Source organism: Temnothorax nylanderi, unplaced genomic scaffold (genome assembly GCF_030848795.1).
Source record: "Temnothorax nylanderi isolate EJ_2023f unplaced genomic scaffold, tnyl_v1.0 TNYL_tig0177_pilon, whole genome shotgun sequence".
NCBI lineage: Eukaryota > Metazoa > Arthropoda > Insecta > Hymenoptera > Formicidae > Temnothorax > Temnothorax nylanderi.
Genome location: NW_027249239.1, coordinates 63,485 through 83,458, shown reverse-complemented (window position 1 = coordinate 83,458; position 19,974 = coordinate 63,485). Strand labels below are relative to the sequence as shown.

The following is a 19,974-nucleotide window of genomic DNA, read 5'->3' as shown; positions in this document are numbered from 1 at the left end:
TTGGATACTAATTAAAGGTCTAGTCTTTGTAGTGGAACTTCCTACATTTTTTGTCTTTCCTTCTTTTCCGTCTAATTTATAATTAAAATCAAATTATATATCCACATTTCGGTTTAATTATATCTTTAATTATTTTATTTAAAGTGTACAGAAAGAGTGTATAGTGCAACTCTAAAGAAAACTTATCGCATGATGGTAGAATGGATGCGCATGTTTGCTGTAACTTTTCTTTACATAAATACGAAAAAGATTACGATGATAACGGAATATCTCCAATAATCTAATTTATAGTAATAATCTACATTACTGGAACAAAAAGTCCTATTTTCATTTTTATATGCCATATTATCTATGCATTTTAATGCAATATGTCATATGTATGTCATCACTCATAAATGAATAATACTCATTAGGTCTGTTCTTTGCATGTCTGTTCGATTGCACTAGGTTCACTTAAAATGAAATATATATATATATAATTACATGGAGAAAAGAAAGATGAACAGTATAAAAAGTGCAAAGAACAAATTTGTTTTCGAGAATGGAATTCATATTCAAACAACGAAGACAAATTTAAATAAATAATTTAAAATTTTTTTAATGTTACAACAATAATATTTTTTACCTAAAGCGAGATTTTATGGCAAACAAATAAATAATAAAGGGAAACAGGTTTGGTTTCTTGACAGTATTTCTTGAAATTGAGCGTCGATGATATATAGTACCAGAATGACGTGGCAGTTTTCCATAAAATTGATCGTCATTCATGAATGGCGGTCAATATGCTAATATACATTTTATTTTATTTATTCGCGTATTTTGAGATTCTCTCATTTAAAAACTGTTCAATAAATATCTCTTTATGTTACGCGGCGCGGAAAAACGTAAATAAAATTTCTGAATTCCAAATTATAGCATCGTTCTAAAGCGGACTCTATGAATTGCATTCACAATTACACGGAATATCCAACGTCATTCCCGCCAGAACGTTTAGACGATTACTCACAACGTGCGTGTGTATGTGCAGATATACGGGGTGCTTAAAAAGTCATTAAGTATATTAGAGAAGGTAAATTTTTCGTCGTAAATTGCCGATTAATGAAATGTGCAAATGCAATCCTCCGTCAGAGAATTATATAAATTCGATAAATAATGTTACGAAGAAAAAAAATCGCCTTTTACGCGCGCTCCATCCTTAGTCTTTACAAATCTCAGTTCTACAATCAGTTTAAAACCTATAAAATTTCCCGACGAGAGTACATCTTTCTCCAAAATATGCTGAAACTCCGTCTCTTCGATGCGATAAAAATCGTGACGAAGATGCGTTCCCCTAAATTCATCATAGAGACGATGAAAGAGAAAAGATAATAATTCAATTAATGAACAAAATGATAATCTCCTTCTTTATTTTTCTCCTATCGTTTTTTTATTAATTTGTTATCTTCTCTTTTATCATAGAAATAATGAAAGGGAAGACAATAATTAATGAAAAAAATTATAATCCCTTTCTTATTACTTTTTTCATTATTATCTTCTCTCTAAAATTTTATCTAGGTCTCCTATAGATGAAAGCAAAGGGCGCGCTTTGTATTATAGTAATGTAAAAAATAAAAAAATACAAAATAAAAAATGAAAAAATAATTTACATATTTCACAAATCCGTATAAATATCGCCAACATTAAGGCTCCTTCGAAAACGATCCGTTTCACACGAAATAACGCGGCGCGACTTCGTGAACACCCCGTATATATGCATATGTGCATATACACGTATACACGTCCTACCACGCGTTCGGTGAGCAGCGAGTCACAGCGAGTAGCGTGGGGTCGCTGCTCGTCCGTTTCTGGAGCTTTCTGTCTGAAACCTGCGCCGGCACACACCACACACGCGTGCGGTGGCATACTGAACTGAGAGTGAGAATTTACGAGAATTCGCACGAGTCATCGTCGAACGTGTCTTTCGTCTTTCGCACGAGTGAACCGTACGGTCGTCGGAGAACGAGATAGAGAGGCTCAACATTTCCGGCGTGCGTGATGAGTGATCAGGTAAGCGGTTGCGACGAGAGGCACCCACGTTGTGGGTGGCCGTAAATTACGCGCGCGATCGCTACGGCGAAGGCGTGCTCTCGGCGTTTCCTCGGAAACGCGTCCTCGCGTTCCGCGAGGTCGACGATTGTCCTCCCTCTAACCCCCCTCGGCGAATCTCGCCCGCGTGTGAGACCACTCGTCTCTCCTCGAAACCGATCGCAACGAAACGGAGCAAGGACACGCCGACACAAGGCTAGATCAAGGATAAATAGATAATAAAAGATCGTGAGCTGATCCGCTTAAAGTTATTAAGATTAAAAGTCTGGCTGATCAATATAGGCATTAACCCGAGAGATTCTGGCATCCTTCTGTCAATATCTGCATGATTGAGTATTTTATATATATATTATATATATGTATGTGTGGCTTTGCAGGTAGCTTTGTTGAAGGAGAGAGGGAACGCCGCTTTACAGACGGGCAATTACGATGAGGCCATTAAATGCTACACGGACGCGATCAACCTGGACGGCAAGAATCACGTTCTCTACAGTAACCGCTCGGCGGCGTACGCAAAGTCCGAGAAGTATCAGCAGGCGCTGGAGGACGCCGAGAAGACCGTCAGTTTGAAGCCGGACTGGGGAAAGGGTTACTCGCGCAAGGGCAGCGCTCTCGCTTACCTGGGCAGATACGACGAGTCTATCCGGGCTTACGAGAAGGGCCTACAGCTGGATCCGAACAATGCGCAGCTCAGAAGCAGTCTGGCCGAGGTGAGGGCCCAGAAAACCGCCGCCGTGACCAATCCATTCAACTCGCCGGACATCTTCGTCAAGCTGGCGAGCGATTCCCGAACGAAGGGATATCTAGCTGATCCGGAATACATGAAACTGCTGCATGAACTGCGAACCAATCCACAGAGTCTCGGTACCAAGCTACAAGACACCAGAGTGCTCACCACCCTTAGCGTGCTGTTAGGAATGAGCGCCGACATGGAGGAGGCGATGGAAACCGAGCCGATGAATCCGCCGGAGCCGCCGAAACCCAAACCGGAACCGAAGCCCCAGAAGAAGGAGGAGGATAATCTTCCGCCTGAAAAGAGAAAAGCCTTAGAGGAGAAGAAACTCGGCAACGAGGCTTACAAAAAGAGGAGCTTCGAGGAAGCTCTGCAGCATTACGACAAAGCGGTGGAATTGGACCCGACGGAAATCGTTTACTTGTTGAACATAGCGGCGGTGTACTTCGAGCAGAAGGAGTATCAGAAATGTATCGCTCAGTGCGAGAAAGCCATTGAGGTCGGTAGGGAGAATAGAGCGGATTTCAAATTGATAGCGAAAGCGTTCACGAGAATCGGTCACGCTTACAAAAAAATGGAGAATTGGAAGCAGGCCAAGGTGTATTACGAAAAGTCCATGTCCGAGCACAGAACGCCGGAGATTAAAACCTTACTCTCGGATATAGACAAAATAATCAGGGAGGAAGAGAGGAAGGCTTACATCGACCCGGAGAAGGCGGAAGAGGAGAAGGAATTTGGGAATCAAAAGTACAAAGATGGCGATTATCCCGCGGCTATAAAGCATTATTCCGAGGCGGTCCGGAGAAATCCGGACGATCCGAAATATTACAGCAACAGAGCGGCCTGTTACACAAAACTGGCGGCGTTCGACCTCGGTCTGAAGGATTGCGAGAAGGTGGTCGAGCTGGATCCCAAGTTCATCAAGGGATGGATTAGGAAAGGAAAGATTCTTCAGGCCATGCAACAGCCGGGAAAAGCCTTGTCGGCGTATCAGAAGGCTCTCGAACTGGATCCGCAGAACAGCGAAGCGTTAGAGGGCTATCGCTCTTGCGCCGTATCCGCTACCTCTAATCCGGAAGAAGTTAGAAAGAGAGCGATGGCGGATCCAGAGATCCAGGGCATATTGCGAGATCCAGCCATGAGGCTCATCTTGGAACAAATGCAGAGCGATCCAAGAGCTTTACAAGAGTAAGTATTATATTAAAAACATATACCGGAAAAATATATGGGATGAGAGTTGGGATCGAACAGGATCGAGTAGAATCGTCAATTCGTAGTCAACCGCTTTCTTACGGAGCCACTCACCATCCCAACAACTTTACTATACTCTTTACTTTCTTTAACCCTCGGAAGGCAGAGGCCGGATTACTCGTGACCCATGCCTTCACTCTGTTTTGTTTAGACTGTACGGCTCAAGGAGTCTTGAGCTCCAAACAAAATAACAAATCAAGTAAATAACATTCTCATATAAAAATTTATTTTGCAACACATACAAGAGAAACTTTACTATGAGTCGGAAGAAGTTTCAGGCGTTCCTCTTCCGAGGATTAATACACTATTGAATGTTCTTTGGAAATTCAAGGATCATTCCCTTCTAAAATAATTTTTCTATTTCCCTATTTAATGATACGAATGTTTAATGAACCTTTTTTCTTTTTTTACAGCCATTTGAAGAACCCTGATATAGCTGCAAAATTGCAAAAACTTTTGGAATCTGGTCTCATCGCTATCCATTGAAGATGTAAGGAACCGCATACAACATACTTGTAATAAAAGAAGAATAACACTGCTGTCATAAGTTCCTTTAATATTAAGGAAATTCGCATTCGTGTATTGCAGATATATTAGCCATATGGGATACCTATCGTCATATTGCTCTGCTGTCACAAATTCCTTTAATATTGAGGAAATTCGCATTCGCGTATCGCAGATACATTAGCCATATGGGATATTTATAGCCATATTGCTCTTAAAATCTGTGTTCAAAAAGCCATTTGGAATAAAAGTTACATTATACATATGATTCTTTCGTGCAAACGCAGTGGCCTTTAGTGTCATCGATGACTTTTGCATTACAAGACTTGTTACGGTGATCACGTGTGTAACGATACACATATATACATATAGTGAGGCTCTTTGTGCAAAAATGAAGTGTAATTGTGAAGCTGGTGAACTCTTAATATGTAATATTTACATTTAAAAGGAAACTTACTCCGATGGCTGAATCGTGAATATCATCACTTTGGAAGTTGATAGCGTTATTATATGTTTTAGGTAATAAAATCGTCTAAAACTAGAATAATAATCCTTGGAAAGTTTTCCGTAAAATTATTTCTGTATATGATGCACACACTAACATTTCTTTTAAAAGTTGATTTAGTGCTTTTAGTACTAAAATTAGTCATAATAATATAATGAATGCGAAGTCAGACTAAGGCGACAACCGATGAGAGGAATGCTTCGAATAAACATCTTTTTAAACCGAGTTTTCTACTTGGGAATATTTATTGTCCTTATTAACACCTCTGTTATATCTACTTAAAAACTATCCTGATTATAATAGGATACGATTATTCTAAGACTTCATAACGCACTGATATTATTGTGTTTCTTATAATAGTCCTCTTTTATTTTCCTATAAAGTTTATATAATATAAAAAACAGTTTATATATATACCAATTTTCAATTATCATATTTGTAATGTTTCCACAACTTGTAATTTGTTGCAAATATTATTAAATTAATTATCAAAAATTATACACATTTTATAATACATTACAATAGGCGATTTTTGACGATCGTTAGATATACCAGGGTTGCTATTGGTAGGGGCGGAGCTTATTCTGTTAAGATGTACCGCTAAAACATATTGGTTGTTAACAGTAGGCTAAAACATTGATTCTTTTCTATACGCGCGAAACTTGTGCTTGTAGAATAACTGTGATTGAAACACCAAGTCCAAGATAAATTTTACACGAAATAAATATGTAAAATACATTGTTTACATCTATTTGTGTTATATTTGGCGCGTATTTGCAACTTAACAACAAGTACCAACAGGTAACCTGCTTCATTACTTGGTATATATAGCGTGGTATCAACCAACTAGGTACCAAAACGGCTATACCACGAATTATCAAACACGCGAAAATGTTCTGGTACAGTTTGGTACACTTTGGTTGTTATATTAGAGTCACGCTAAAAATCGCCTAATATAATATGACTATCATACCGCATACTACAATGATACGTGCGAAAAATCCAGATTTATATATTGCGAACATATAAAAAATTATTTTTTCCTCGTTTTCCTTATGTGAGATTTCATACATAAAGTATCTTTCAAAAAACTATCAATGATGAAAAATGAAATTAAGAAAATCTCGATGGAGATCACAGTAAACTTCAACCGTTTACATGTGTATGTGTGTTATCTCCTGGATACACGAAAAGACAATAAAAAAAATAATAAGTTTTCTTGATTGTAGACTTTATAAATAAAATATTCTTATTTTAACCATGCGTTGTATCGTCTTCGACGAAATCGGCCGCTTCTTCCCGCGTCACGCATTCGACATGCGAAACTTTATTTCTGAACTTCACTCCATAGAATTTGTTCGCATGGTGCAGTAATTCCGGTCTACGAAACAAATACATTTTTATTTTTTTACATTGACCGATAACCATAATAATTCTGTCATCTTAAAACGAGCGTGAATCAGGCTCAAAATCCCTTAGACACTGATTCTATTACCTGAATGTCGTGGTAATGAACTGGGCATCGGAACTAAGTTCGTGGATCATATCTGCTACCGCCTTTCTGTGTTGCGCATCTAGCGCCTGATCGATTTCATCGAACAAGTAAAACGGTGCAGGATCGCACTTTTGTATCGCGAATATCAGGGCCAATGCTACGAGTGATTTTTGACCACCAGATAATTGATTCATCTCTCGCATTTCGCCTCTGTGTCCCGTGAATGACACTTTTATGCCTAGAAATAATAGATATAAGTTTTTGAAATCATAAATAAAAAATATATATCACACAAATATAGCTAGCTCAAAGAAAAAAATAAATCAAATTTTTAAATAAATTTTTCTTATTATATTGCACAAAATATTTGAGTCATATATGTTACGGGCAATTTGATTAATTCGGTCATTGGCCTAGTTTACACCGTGCGTTTAGGCCGCGACCTATACCTTATATTCAACCCAAACACGATAGGTCGCGACGATGTAAACAGTTGCGACCTCGCTTGGGTCAGGTCTCTTTTTCGCGTGCCCTGACCTAAATTAGGCGTAGACCTAAAGTAGAACGTAACGCGTGTAAACGCAGGTGACCTAAAGATCGCCTAAAGTGCAGAGAGTGTACCAATAAATACTGGATACTGGATTTTTATCTATATTCGACCAAAAGTATCATAGGTCTACATGGTGTAAACGTTTTGTTTAGAAGCCTATTTTAGGTCAGGGCATAGGTCAGGTCGCACGGTGTAAACTAGGCCATTATGCATAATGGCCGGGCAATATGCATAATTCCCTTCTTTCGGGACATTTGAATAATAGAAGCAAAAATGTTCAAATTAATCAAACTGACCGGTCATTATGCATAATGCCCACAGACAAGTGGGAAATGTGATTAACATATTAAAATATCTTTCTAAAAAGAATGGCAGTCTGTCTATAATTTCAACTTTCGGTAAATGTCTACAATTAGGGCCCCAACGAGAAATCAATTGAAAAGAGGTAAATTCTATGTATTTTTGCCCCTCGAATCCAAAACTGTTGATAAAATTTGGGGGTTGCTAGAATTTTTTAAGATATCGTTAAGAAAATGAGAAAAAAACACTAAACTCGGATATTTGGTTTTTTTATTTATCAAATACGGATTAATTATTACTCATTGTCGGTTGTATTCTCTTCCGGTGGAAAAAATTTTCCGATGACTTCGAAAAAAGCAACTATTCTGTCGCTAAACTTGTACATAGGTTAGTGACGCGCTTTAAACAGTTAAATACTTTTAAAGCGCGTCATCTAACCTATGTAGGTTAGTGATGTCTGTCGCTATCGCTATCGCTATCGTCTATTGTCCAAGGGGCTTAAGATTGTCGGGAAAATCAACTCAAATAAGGTGATTTATCAAAATGACCATTTAGCATTGGGAAATATGCATAATGACCGGGCAATTTGATTAATTCTTCTCTATTAATCATTTTGACCGAACAAATTGGGAATTATGCATATTGCCCGGCCATTATGCATAATGCCCAATTTATCAAATTGCCCGTAACATATACATATAAATCTATTTCCTCACCTACGCCAATAAATCTATCAGAATCTGATGGCTCCGCTGTCCCATCATCTCCTTCATCGCCGTCCGCAGTCCTCATAACCAATTGTGCATGCCCCGAAGGTACAAGTTTTTTAAATACTTCACTGAAATATTTGCTCACCTTAAAAAAAAAAAAGATTGTCACATGAAATTGTGTTTAAGAGTCTATTATCGTAATAGATTAATATACCAATATTAATCCTCCACTGTTTTAAAAGTCAAGTCTAAGCGATACACTATATAATATATATGTATATTGTATAAAAACAGACATACCTGTTTAAACGTAAATTGTATCGCTTCACATTTGCGCTGTTCAAGTACCGACATGAGTTCTTTTATTTTCTCGTCGCCTCGGTCCAATTCTTCTTTCCGTTTCACTAATCTTTCTTTCTGATCGCTGAAGGACATGAACTGATCCAAAGCTTTCTTATTTACATGGCTAGAAAAAACATAATAAATACGTTAAGAAACAATAGTCTTTAATTAAAATAGTAATAGTAGATAATTATTAATAATTTTTGCTTTTAATCAGTTTACTATATTTAAATAGAAAATATATGCACCTATATTTTTTTAGATGATTATTTGCCTTTTCCATTTCTTTAAACAGCTGTTTCGTGGACATTGTATTAAACCTAGAATAAGCCTCGTGACTAGGCAACGCGCCGAGTTCAGTAATCTTCTGTGTACATTCCACTATTTTCTGCTGCAAGATATTTAACTTGCTTGTTAATTTCTCTAAATCTTTCGCGTCTGCTTCTATTTTCTCTTGCGCCTCTTTTTCTTTCAATTTCCATTTCTCGACTTCAGCAGACTCCGATTTTTGCTAAACATACGACAAAATGGACGAATTAAGGATTATATTACTTAAACAGATACAAGTGAGACGATTCCGAGTCTCGACATCGAACTCGCGAAACTCATGTTCGACCGTTAGACGCCGTGCCGTCGTAAGCGGTGAGATCCCGACGACGGGCAGAGGCGCCGTACGGCAAACCGGGCTCGTGCGACGACCGGCCCGCGAGGACCGGCCGCCTAGTAGTGTGTCACATTGTTTTGAGCCTTTCGACTCACGAGACTCCTAGAGATATCTATCTGTGTTTTTAAATACTTACTTTCTTCATTGCACTAGACACTTTATCATTCTGGGCTTTGAAGTCCTCGTTTACTTTCACTAGTCTCTTTTCAATATCCGCCAACTGAATTTTTGATGAGTCAAGCTGCCGCTGTCGGTCCTCAACTGAAATCTCTTGTAAAGCTTGGACCAGCTCATCCTTTCTTCTTACTAAGTTGTTTGTTAATAAGTTTTCTAACTTATTCTTCTCTGCTTCTAATTGCATTCGTTTCGCAAACGCTTCTTTATTTTCTTTCGTTAAGCGTCTAATGTCGTCATTTAAAGTGTCAACCTACAAAAGCCGATAATCAGTAAAGTTTCAAATCTTTACCCGAGATGGAGAAAAAGAAATAAGGATATGATATTCTTTAATTCAACTACATTGAAAATTCGTTCTTTACGCGCACCTGATGCTGATCCGCGACGGATAACTGCGCCATAAGTTCTTGATGTAACTCACTCTCTAGGCCATCTTTAGTTGCGCGCATTGCTTCCAAACTTGATGTGCACTGTGCAAGACTTCTTTCTTTCGGGGTCCGGTACCTTTCTATAGCACTCAATTCTTCCTTCATAAGACGTATCTCTGCTTTTATTTTATCATATATATCTCTGTCAAGTAAATGATAAAACACTGATTAATCTTCATAATTGAAATTGATAATAAAATTTCAACATTTATTTAAATAATTAAATATAAATATTTAAATACTATATCAAATGTAAAATTTGACATTAACACTAATTATAATTCTAAATTAAAGATATTATTTAATTACTTACTTAGCTTTACTATTTTTGGTCTCAGTTTTCTGCATTTCGCTAACGTAAGAACTAATATTTTGATCCGCCTTTCTGATTTCGTCCTTAAGCGTCGTTAATTGGGTCTCGAGAGTAGAGATCTGTGACATTAATTCCGATCTTGTTTTCTGTATCTCGAGCCGTGATCTGAGTGTATTGAAATATCCGCCAGTTAAAGAGCCTTTGGATGAAACCTGGTCTCCTTCTAACGTAACGCAATCTAAGCCGGAATCCCGCGCCAAAGTCGTTGCTGCCTCCAAGTTACGACAGATCAAAGTCTTTCCAAATATATATCTATATTTGACAAAAAGATAATAGGAATAATATCAAGTCTGTATATCACAAAGAAATGTAACAAGAAAAAAAATTTATTTTATATGCTTTTACCTTAGCGCTTTATCAAATTTGGGATCGTAATTCAACTTGGATATCATGGGTATAGCATCGGAGGTCTGCGGATAATCGATGTCCTTTACGTGAAGTCTATTTAGAGGCATAAAAGTTACTTCTCCCGGCAACCGTTGATTGTTCATTTCTTTTAAAATTTTCGTGCCGAACTTATCGGTCTCCACAATATGATGGAACAATCGATTCCCAGCGGTTACTTCAACAGCCATATAAACGCTCTTGTCGCAGTTGAAATTTTCAATTACAGGCCCATAGTAGCTGCTCACTTCATTAACCATATCTTTTCGTCCACTATAAAACCGAAGATATTACTCGTAATGTTAGGTAAGGAAGGTGGGAGGGAGGTAAAGGAAGGAGAGGAGGAAGAGGAGATAAGTCTAGAAGAAATGAGGAGAGTTATAAAGAAGTTAAAGGATGGAAAGGCAATGGGAAGGGATGGGATTCCAGGCGAGGTTTGGAAGCGAGGGGGGAAGGAGTTGGAGAATTGGGCATGGAAATATATCAATAGGATATGGAAGGGGGGAGGATGGCCGGAAAATTGGAAGGAGGGAATAATTGCGCCAATCGTAAAAAAGGGGGAAGGAAAAAGAGCGGAGGAGTATAGAGAAAATAAGGAAGTTGTCGAAAGAGAAGAAAGAGGTTGATAGGAGGAAGGAGGAGAGGATAGAGGAGCTTGAGGAGAAAGTAAGGAAGATGTCGAAGGAGAAGATAGAGATTGATAAAAGGAAGGAGGAGAGGATAGAGGAGCTTGAGGAGAAAGTAAGGAGATTGGAGAGAAAGGTAGAAAGAATGGAGCAAAGTGGAGGCAAAAGGAAGAGGGAGGATTGCGACGAGAGAGGGGCTGAGAAGAAGAAATGGTGGGCGGGGGTGGGCGAAAGGAACGAGGATGAGCTAAGGAAAAGGAACGTAATTGTGAGGGTCGAGAAGGAGAAATGGGGAGGCAAGGAGTCGAATTGGGAGAAAGTGAAGGAGCTATTTGCGGAGGGGTTAAAGGTGAGGGTGACGGTGAGAGAGGTGGTAGTGGTGGGACAGAGAGGAGCCTGGATGACCATATTGGTGAAGCTGGGAGACGAGGAGGAGATGTGGCGGGTGTTGGAGGCGAGGAGAAAGGCAGGGAACAGTATAGGGGTGAAGATTCATGAGGATAAGTCGGTGGAAAGGAGAGATAGAGAGAGAGAGAGAGGAGAGAGAGGAGAAAATGGAAGGGAGAAGGCATAGGAGTATAGGGAGATCGGAGGAAGATGAAATCGCAAGCAGGATGGAGGAGAAGCTACTCATGCAAGAAGAGAGAGTGGGCTAAATAGGGAAGAGCGGTGACGGGAAGGAGGGAGGATCAAGGATGGGGCCGTTGCAGAAGCGAAGGAGGAAGAAGAGGAAGATGGTCATGGGGAGTCGGTTTATATTAATAAGTAATTGTAAGAGATTTCGGTACGTTCCTCGCAAAAAACGCCTTGTAAACCCTATGGGGAAATACAATAAATAGCATACATTACTCGTAATGTTATCATCATCATCATAAGTTTTCAATAGCAGCGTTCAGAAATCTTTTAAATTATGTAGTATACTTATGTCATAAAAAAATTAATCTTACCGAAAAGTGTCTAGCACTTTACGTACGCTGTCCCTGCCATTCAAAATAGGCTTGCCAGCCATGGATCTTAGACTCTGATCTGCTTTCGCTAAATCTTCCTTCAGACCAGATAGATTTAATTGCAATACACTCTCCTGCCGATACCTGCAATTTGACGTACTCAGCTTGTAAAATTCTAAGATTTCTAAGTAACGCGTATGTTAATTTAGTAAATTAAACATACTGTTCTTTTCGTGTTGCTTGACACTGATCCTTTGATTTTGTGAGCTCGTAATATTGCTTGTTATGATCGTCTATTGACGCACGTTGTCGTTCCATCTCACGTGTGTGTTCGCCTATTTTCTTCTCCAAGGCATCATGTTTCTCCGCATCACGTTTTAAATCTTCGCTTATCTTTTTCTGATGCTCTTCTTTATCCTTTATCTGTTTCGTGAGCTGTTTAAGTTCATTTTGTATCCACTTGTCTCTTTCATCCTACAAGAAATAAATCTCTTTAAAATATCTTACTAGACCTCAAGTAGAACGAAAATGTAATTTAAATTATTCTAATAATCGTTATTTTTTTTTCTCTCTTACCTTAGTAGTGAATTGACTGCCACGACCTTGTTTAGCATACAGTTCTTTACGTTTCTGCTCTTTTAATTGCAAGTCTCGCGTACATTCTTCCTCAACACGTTTCATTTGTTCATACTGTAAAGAAGGTTTTCTACATTAGTATATTGAATTAATTATATTGGACTAAATATATTAAATATCTGAATATTTTCTCACCTTTGGCTTAAGATCCTTTAGCTCGTCTTCCCGCTGAGCGATATTAGCTTTCAATTTTTCTAATTCTTGTTGAGCACGTTTCTTGCTGTCATTATCACCTTTTACCTCCTCCAGCAAGTCGTTAATCGTAAAAGTCAACTTGTTTTTCTCTTTTAGTAATTGCTGCTGCTCTGCACTGCATTACAAATATTTTATTACAAATATTTTTTCTCTGCTATGTTTTTATCCATTTTATACAATCTTTGGCACACGTTACCTGAGGGTGTCTCTTTCTTCTTTGGCAGTCTGCACTTCTTTCTTCGCTTCCTTTAGCCTCTTCGTAGCTGCACGTACCATTTCTTGCGCAGTTTTTGCTTCGGCACCCAATCTCGCCTGTTCGGCTCCACTATTCGCCCTTGTCACCTCGAGGTCGTCTAATTTCCTTTTATTTTCCTTAAGTTCGCGTTCGTGGATCGTATATTCTAAGCAACGACGTTGCTTGTCCCAACGTTGATACTCTTTCAGTTCCTCTTTCTCTTCCTCGAGCGTTTTTAAACGCTCCTCTATAATAAATAAATTATTTTTATTTGTAATTTATTTATCCTGAAAATATTTCGTTAATTTTGATCTTCACCTATTGTTCGCAGAAAATCCTCGATTTTTTCTAGTTTCCCTTCTGTTTCTTTCAAAATGGATTTTGATTCTTCTCTTCTGTCATCGTATACTCTAGTACCTGCTACCTCTCTTAATAGCTTTAATCTGTGCGAATCTGGTGCTGTTGCCATTTGGTTTATCTGCAAAACAATTATATTATACTAAAGATAATTATACTAAGATAAATATGTGTTACGTTAACAAACCTTTCCTTGCTTCACAATGTAGTATGGATTGGATCTAGAAAATCCTGCCGACTCCAATAAATTCATCACGTCGTTTCTTGTTACAATCTTTTTGTTGAGAAAATATTGATCCTTCTTGGAGCCAATCACTCTTCTTAAATAGACCGCATCTTTATCAATCTGCAAATAAAAGATTGTGTGTATTACTTATTACAAAATAATATAAATCTAGATTAAATATAAAGTAATATTAAGAATATATATTTTATATATGTATTTATAATTATATATAAAAATAAGTTACAATAACTTCGACTAGCGATGTAAACTAGTTATTTTTACCGGTAATCTTCCATCGGAGTTATCAAATATGATTTCTACGTGGGCAGATATAACACGAGGTCCCGTTCCTTCGTGCAGCAGCGCCTGCCTCTGCTCAGGTCTGAGATGAGAGAACTCATCGCTCAAGACAAATTGAATGGCGTAGAAGAAGTTACTCTTGCCAGATCCGTTTCTGCCAACTTTGAAGAAAATATCCAGTTACGACACATATAATCGTACTAATTGCATATTAAATCTGTATAAGATCATTAGCTACGTACCCACTACATTGTGCCTCGGGTCGAAAGGGTCAACAACTGTCTGTTCACGATACGACTTGAATCCTTGGATAATTACCTGTTACAATACAAATCCACAATGAGTACATGTAATGTCTAATGCATTAAAAGTAATCTCACTAATTCAATAAGAATCACGGTGACAACGGTACACTGATACTTTGAACGGAGCTCTGGAGTACTAGCTCCAGAGACTCGACAGTAACTTATAATTTATGGTAATTCCACATGAAATAGTACAGTACTCCACAATTTAAGAAATGGAGCAGACAAAGGAAATATGAAAAAGGAGCAGTGGACTCTAATGAAGGCTGATGGCAGAGACCGAGACGTAGATGCTTACGTCTATCGTAGTCGTGGACGTAAAGTAAGGCAGAGGAGTCGTGACAGGCTATTGTACAACGACAAACGTCTCGTTCTCTGCCATCAGCCGAAGAGACGTGGAATAGACCCGTCAAAAGCGTGGCGCGTTTAGGGTTGCGACACGATTTACTCGCGATTTTGCTCACGTTACCTGTTTGATGTACATGATGCGACGGGAAGTCAGACGCGCATATCATTCGTGTCGGCGTTGGACGGGGACGCGGTCGGGCATACGAGAGTCCCAGACGCCAAACGCGACGAAAACATTCGACCGATTTGTTGGCAGAGCGACATTTGTATAACACGCAGGCTGGCGGCCGCCGAAAAGTCCCCAGGTTTGGGCGGGAGAGACGCGGCTGACGGCGAACGGTCCTCGTTCGGGAAAAAAAAAATGCGACGCGGTCGAGCAAACGGTTCTCAGAAAGCGATTCTGATTGGTCAAGTACAAGGTCTGTTCTTTGTCGCTAGATTGTGTCTGCCTTCGAAGTCGAAGTATAATATATATTTAATTAATAATAATATTATATCGATATAATAATTACATTAATGCAGGTAACATAATTAATATATATATATAATTGGAAAGAAAAAGAGAAAAGACAAAGCTGAGCTTAAGAACAGACATTAGGCCTGTTCTAGCCGAACTTCTTGCACGGTTCATCTTTTCTCTTTTTCTCTCCAACGTGAAAAGAAAAAGAGGAAAGATGAACCGTGCAAGAAGTTCAGCTAAAAAGAACAGGCTTGTTATTCCTTGGGTGCTTTATGAATTAACCTATATATAGCATGACATTTTGAAGAGCCTTGTAGAGTCGCGTCAAAACACCTCCGACCAGTCCGACGGTCCGACCTCCGAGACATCCGATTCCGATGCATCTCCGGGTCTCCGGGACGTACCGTACGGTACGATGAGCATATTGAGCATCGGATGCCAGCAGATTAAAGCAGAAGTGTGGAAATTGCGTACGCGATTGACATGAACGCTGTTGTGTTAATTAAATAATTGTTGATTGAAAGAATTCACACACAGTTCGGCCTGTTTGCTTGTTAAGCGAATAAGATCCGTCACTGACCGCGATGGCATCAAGCAGAAGTACGAGAGAAGTTCTGCTATCGCTAGTGGACGATATTGAGTTAATAGCGAAGTAAGTTATAGTTGCTACAAATAATAGGTGTTAATTAATGTCATTATAATTAATGTTCCTAGATTAATATCATTCCTTAATTAAAAGAAGAATTGGATATTTTACATAACTGGAGTATATAAGAATACACTTTTAAAAGAAATTTGTAGTTAACAGATTATTCTAATCTTTACAGGTTGTTTTCTCTTATGTATTGTATATATGTTTTCTTGTAGTTTAAATATATCGTCCTGTTTCTTTCTTTTTCAGGGAGATGATAGAAAACACAATCGCTCAAAAGCCTTCAAAACTCTCGAGCACAGAGCACGCTCAGTTAACCGAATTGTTGGTTGCTAAGGATAACGAGTTAAAGGTGACGCTGAAACGGGCCGCCGAGCAAGCTAAGATCAACCTGAAGATGGAGGCGTTGAAAGCTGAGGTAGAGAGGCAGGATCAGGATATTCAGCAGCTGCAGCGACAACTGAAGGAAGCGGAACAGATCTTGGCTACTGCGATTTATCAAGCGAAGCAGAAATTACAATCTATCGCACGTGCCAATAAAAGACCAGTTCCTTCGGAGGAGCTTATTAAGTATGCACACAGAATAAGCGCAACCAACGCAATTTGCGCGCCCTTAACGTGGCAGCAGGGAGATCCCAGAAGGCCATATCCCACAGATATTGAAATGAGATTGGGGTATCTGGGACGATTGAGCGATCTACCTTTAAACGGTCAGTTGCTTGGGTCTCATCCAGGTATACCTGATTTACATAGGGCGGGACATCCTGCTGGAGGTAAAGTATCTTTTATATACATATATACTACACTTGACTTAACAAGAATGAGCAGATTTTCAAGGAATTCCTATTGTTTCAGAACCACCCGTTTCGCAATCGAACCAATTTGCCTGGCATCCATCGGGAGAGATTCATATGTCGGTTGGTGGGCAGGGTAGTGTGGCTGTGAATACACATAAACAAGAAACAGAAGACGTCGAAGTTATGTCTACGGACTCCTCGAGTAGCTCGTCTAGTGATTCTCAATAGAGTAATATATATAATAATTAAAAATAACAATAAGTATAAATATCATTACATCATGTCAGAAATGCGTAAGGTATTAAATTTCTATAAAACTCTAGCTATCTGCATGAAATGTGACAAGACTATTGAAAAGAAACTTCAATTATAATCAGTGCATAATGTTACAGTAATATCAATTAACATAAATAATAAAAGTATACGGATATAGTGACGGATTTACATTTTTAGCTGGAAGCTAATGTTCCCAGATCTTTAAAGTTTTACTTACATATGTGTATGTATATTATAATATAGATAATGCTTTTTGATTATCTGTCACAAAAATCGACCCGACTGTAGAAATGGGACTCGAATTCCATATCCTTCCAGTCTGGAAGAGAGTAATTTCGCAATTATACTACAGATGCGCGGTTATTTTTTTTTTATTAGCGCGCTCAGCGATTACCATACGCTAAAAGTACAACGCTAACAATTACACAATGTATATTGAAAATGTCTTATCCAACCGATAAAATCAGGAATATTGATGTCACAGATAAAGGAGATTGCTGTTGCAGCAAAAGAATCGTCAGAAAAAGACAGGAGTAGATATGTCATATCGACCCTTTTTTATTTTTGCCCGCATTTGGCTTAGAGATACTGCTATTGTCTCACTAATCATCTTATAGCATCGATCACAGTACATATATCAAACACTTATTATTAATATAAAGTTATTTACATGTTATAAAACCATCTTTCCAAGATAGATACATGTATAAAATGTGCAATCAAATAAATTTTCTCTTAATATAATTATTTAATAACGAATAACAAAGTTGTAATTGAAAAAAAAAAAGAAACAGAAACATCACATCAACTTAAAGAAATGTGTCGATACATATCTATTATACATGTCTTTAATATTCTTGAAGTTTAAACTTCATTAGCTTATTGTTAGATCCAATAGATCCACAATTGCATATAGAGGAGTATATTATAATAAAAATTAATTCAACATTCATCGTTAGAGGTACATTCGAAAAGAATTTTTGGCATAAATTTATGTAACGTGGCAGAAGCGTAATACATCTCAGGACTGGCCTACAATATAAAAACGAACGATAAAATAAAAGTATTCGCGCTTTAGTCTAGAATAATTGACATCTGAATTTTTGTACTAACCAGCAAGACTTGTTCATTGAACTGTGATTTTTGAAATAAAACATTTTCATTAGTGAACGTCAAACCAAATAACTTGCAATCCGCCTGGATTTTACTTATATCTTTGTAGAATAAAAGTTCTTGCAATTTCAGTCCCGGGAACGTCAACACTTTGCTATTATAGCCGCAACTCATAATTTGCAGAACATTTCTGGAATATAATACATTTCTTACTTAGTTATTTTAATAAATTACTTAGCATAGCTTTTCATAATTATTATCGAATATTTTGCGTACGTGTAATAAAAATAAGTGAATACCTTTTAAAGCTTTGCAAATTACAAAAAAATGCGCAAGCTAGTATCGGAGGTAACTGCTTAACCAGATGACGAACACAAACGTAGTTCCTTAAATACCAAGCAAGCGATATCCTTGTGGCTAATCGAATTGCCGATGATTTTCTGCACAACGTAAGAAATAAATATGTAAAGATTTAATTATACTAAAGATTCGTAATGCACATGAATGCTTATATAATTTACATTTAAAAAATCCTTTTAAAATTTCTTTGACAACCTACTTTAAATCTGACGAAAGCGTAAGAGCCCTTTCTAAAGCCTCGCGATCTCCAATATGGAGAAGAATATATATAGCTTCCATCTCTGACCGGCTATCGTTTAATGTCAGTTTTTCGAGAATTTTGTATACTTCTGTACTATCTGTTGCATCTTCACGACTTCGTTGATCGTACAATACAAGCAGCTGCTTGATGCATTCTAACAAATGTTTGCTATTTATCTTCGCGTCGAATTCCGAAATGTCTCTTTCACACAGCCTAGAAAAAGAACCCGTTTAACAATAATTTTCCAATTTTTTAAAGAGTATAAATTTAATTAACTTGTACCTCTGTGCAGCGTATACGTGAAATCGGACAATTGGTTCCAGAAGAAGAATACTTGTGGTGATATCGATTCTTTGTATTACAGCATCCTGCCGTATTGATCTCAATCGGTCGAATACGAAGTCGTATATCGACGCCCAATCTAAATCCGTTCGCGTGATTATCCTGAAACAATATACGGTAAGTATTACACAAGTCTTGCCATGGATTATAAGCAATGTTTTATTACGTAGGTATGAAACAAGCACTTTCTGACATTGGTATGAAGCAAGCATTTTCTGATAGTGCTAATAATTAGCAGTAATTTGTGTACTCTTACAGATGAATCATACTTAAAGAGATGAGCGGAATTACTTGGTGAACAAGTATCGGACAGTGGATAATAATACATGCGGCGGGCGCAACGAATTCGGATCGGTCATGACTTGTCCAGCGGCAGAGCGACTGAAGCATTTTACGGTTCTTCCCGGATCAGCTTTGGGTCTTCTCATGTGTTTCGTACCCTCGTCAATTTCATATTTGTGCAACAAGCCTTCCCTCTCTCTCCTGAATGAAAAAAGTTCCAGATTTGAGAAGTCAAATTCTTATCGTCGGTCGCATATCATTACACATTACACATAAAAATGCAAGATCAGGTGATAATTTCTTTTTACAGTTGGTGCTAACACCAACAACTATCTTGTCTTGTTTTTAAATGTAAAAAAAAAGCAGAAAAATAAATCAACATCGTTATCGCGAGAAACTCGATGTCAAGATCCACACGTTTCGAAGTTTTCGTTTATAAACTTTCTGCATCGCGGGAAACTTACATCCGTCGCTCTTTTTCCGGACACATGGAAAGGCATCTTCCCGCTATTACCTCGACGGTCGTCATTGCGCCTCCTTAACGCGTTTATCGCTACAGGTTTATTTTAAAGAGGCATATTACTTATACTATTCACGTGGGAATCAGGCCGCGTTATAAACAACAAACAAACGATTTACTTAAGACCAGTTCAGCCGGTTTCGGCATGTGTGTAGGGCTGCGTTCGGAAACGTCACCCGGGTGTACACGGGTATACTCCCTTCTCCTTCTAACTCGCTGAGATAGAAAGAGAAGGGAGTATACTCGTGTGCACCCCGG

General features: G+C 38.2%; 5 protein-coding genes and 1 long non-coding RNA gene across 7 annotated transcripts; 3 read left to right on the top strand and 3 right to left on the bottom strand.

The window, feature by feature from the left end:
• The first annotated feature begins 1,835 nt into the window (after window positions 1–1,835).
• Window positions 1,836–5,303, top strand: Stip1 (Stress-induced phosphoprotein 1). Its single transcript, XM_071716151.1, has 3 exons — window positions 1,836–2,046; window positions 2,463–4,006; window positions 4,483–5,303. Exons 1-3 carry the CDS (start codon window positions 2,035–2,037, stop codon window positions 4,553–4,555), a joined length of 1,629 nt encoding a protein of 542 aa, XP_071572252.1. The 5' UTR covers window positions 1,836–2,034; the 3' UTR covers window positions 4,556–5,303.
• On the bottom strand, window positions 4,274–14,994 carry Smc3 (structural maintenance of chromosomes 3). The gene is made up of 19 exons (XM_071716150.1): window positions 14,795–14,994; window positions 14,263–14,338; window positions 14,003–14,181; window positions 13,682–13,840; window positions 13,456–13,615; window positions 13,099–13,384; window positions 12,843–13,017; window positions 12,648–12,761; window positions 12,295–12,545; window positions 12,072–12,215; window positions 10,460–10,771; window positions 10,055–10,366; window positions 9,682–9,883; window positions 9,276–9,566; window positions 8,724–8,986; window positions 8,434–8,599; window positions 8,140–8,278; window positions 6,574–6,811; window positions 4,274–6,459 (listed from the first exon to the last, which is right to left on the bottom strand). Exons 1-19 carry the CDS (start codon window positions 14,807–14,809, stop codon window positions 6,333–6,335), a joined length of 3,609 nt encoding a protein of 1,202 aa, XP_071572251.1. The 5' UTR covers window positions 14,810–14,994; the 3' UTR covers window positions 4,274–6,332.
• LOC139778284 (uncharacterized) lies at window positions 10,776–11,885 on the bottom strand (the record flags this gene model as incomplete). The annotated part of the gene is made up of 1 exon (XM_071716165.1): window positions 10,776–11,885. A coding segment is annotated over exon 1 (921 nt), but the record flags the coding sequence as incomplete, so codon positions are not given.
• Window positions 14,995–15,448: 454 nt separating the features above from the next.
• Window positions 15,449–17,014, top strand: Med4 (mediator complex subunit 4). Its single transcript, XM_071716155.1, has 3 exons — window positions 15,449–15,785; window positions 16,035–16,558; window positions 16,641–17,014. Exons 1-3 carry the CDS (start codon window positions 15,718–15,720, stop codon window positions 16,808–16,810), a joined length of 762 nt encoding a protein of 253 aa, XP_071572256.1. The 5' UTR covers window positions 15,449–15,717; the 3' UTR covers window positions 16,811–17,014.
• Window positions 17,015–17,392: 378 nt separating this feature from the next.
• On the bottom strand, window positions 17,393–19,855 carry LOC139778274 (SAC3 domain-containing protein 1). Of its 2 annotated transcripts, XM_071716152.1 has the most exons (7): window positions 19,661–19,855; window positions 19,206–19,397; window positions 18,855–19,016; window positions 18,531–18,785; window positions 18,271–18,411; window positions 17,972–18,161; window positions 17,393–17,890 (listed from the first exon to the last, which is right to left on the bottom strand). In XM_071716152.1, exons 1-7 carry the CDS (start codon window positions 19,723–19,725, stop codon window positions 17,801–17,803), a joined length of 1,095 nt encoding a protein of 364 aa, XP_071572253.1. In that variant the 5' UTR covers window positions 19,726–19,855; the 3' UTR covers window positions 17,393–17,800. The 2 variants fall into 2 exon arrangements, with proteins under 2 accessions (XP_071572253.1, XP_071572254.1); XM_071716153.1 differs by lacking the exon at window positions 19,661–19,855 and having other exon boundaries at window positions 19,184–19,388.
• Window positions 18,937–19,593, top strand: LOC139778277 (uncharacterized). Its single transcript, XR_011719531.1, has 2 exons — window positions 18,937–19,031; window positions 19,173–19,593. It is a non-coding gene; the product is annotated as an uncharacterized lncRNA (long non-coding RNA).
• Window positions 19,856–19,974: the final 119 nt, after the last annotated feature.

Coding starts and splice junctions, on each gene's coding strand:
- Stip1 (XM_071716151.1), top strand. Junction 4,007..4,482: donor GATCCAAGAGCTTTACAAGA/GTAAGTATTATA, acceptor CTTTTTTTACAG/CCATTTGAAGAACCCTGATA.
- LOC139778274 (XM_071716152.1), bottom strand. CDS start 19,725: ATGACGACCGTCGAGGTAATAGCGGGAAGATGCCTTTCCATGTGTCCG. Junction 19,017..19,205: donor GTCCGATACTTGTTCACCAA/GTAATTCCGCTC, acceptor ATATTGTTTCAG/GATAATCACGCGAACGGATT. Junction 18,412..18,530: donor ACGCTTTCGTCAGATTTAAA/GTAGGTTGTCAA, acceptor TACGTTGTGCAG/AAAATCATCGGCAATTCGAT.
- Med4 (XM_071716155.1), top strand. CDS start 15,718: ATGGCATCAAGCAGAAGTACGAGAGAAGTTCTGCTATCGCTAGTGGAC. Junction 15,786..16,034: donor GATATTGAGTTAATAGCGAA/GTAAGTTATAGT, acceptor TTTCTTTTTCAG/GGAGATGATAGAAAACACAA. Junction 16,559..16,640: donor GGCGGGACATCCTGCTGGAG/GTAAAGTATCTT, acceptor CTATTGTTTCAG/AACCACCCGTTTCGCAATCG.
- Smc3 (XM_071716150.1), bottom strand. Junction 12,546..12,647: donor GCAGTCAATTCACTACTAAG/GTAAGAGAGAAA, acceptor TATTTCTTGTAG/GATGAAAGAGACAAGTGGAT. Junction 8,279..8,433: donor TACAATTTACGTTTAAACAG/GTATGTCTGTTT, acceptor TTTTTTTTTAAG/GTGAGCAAATATTTCAGTGA.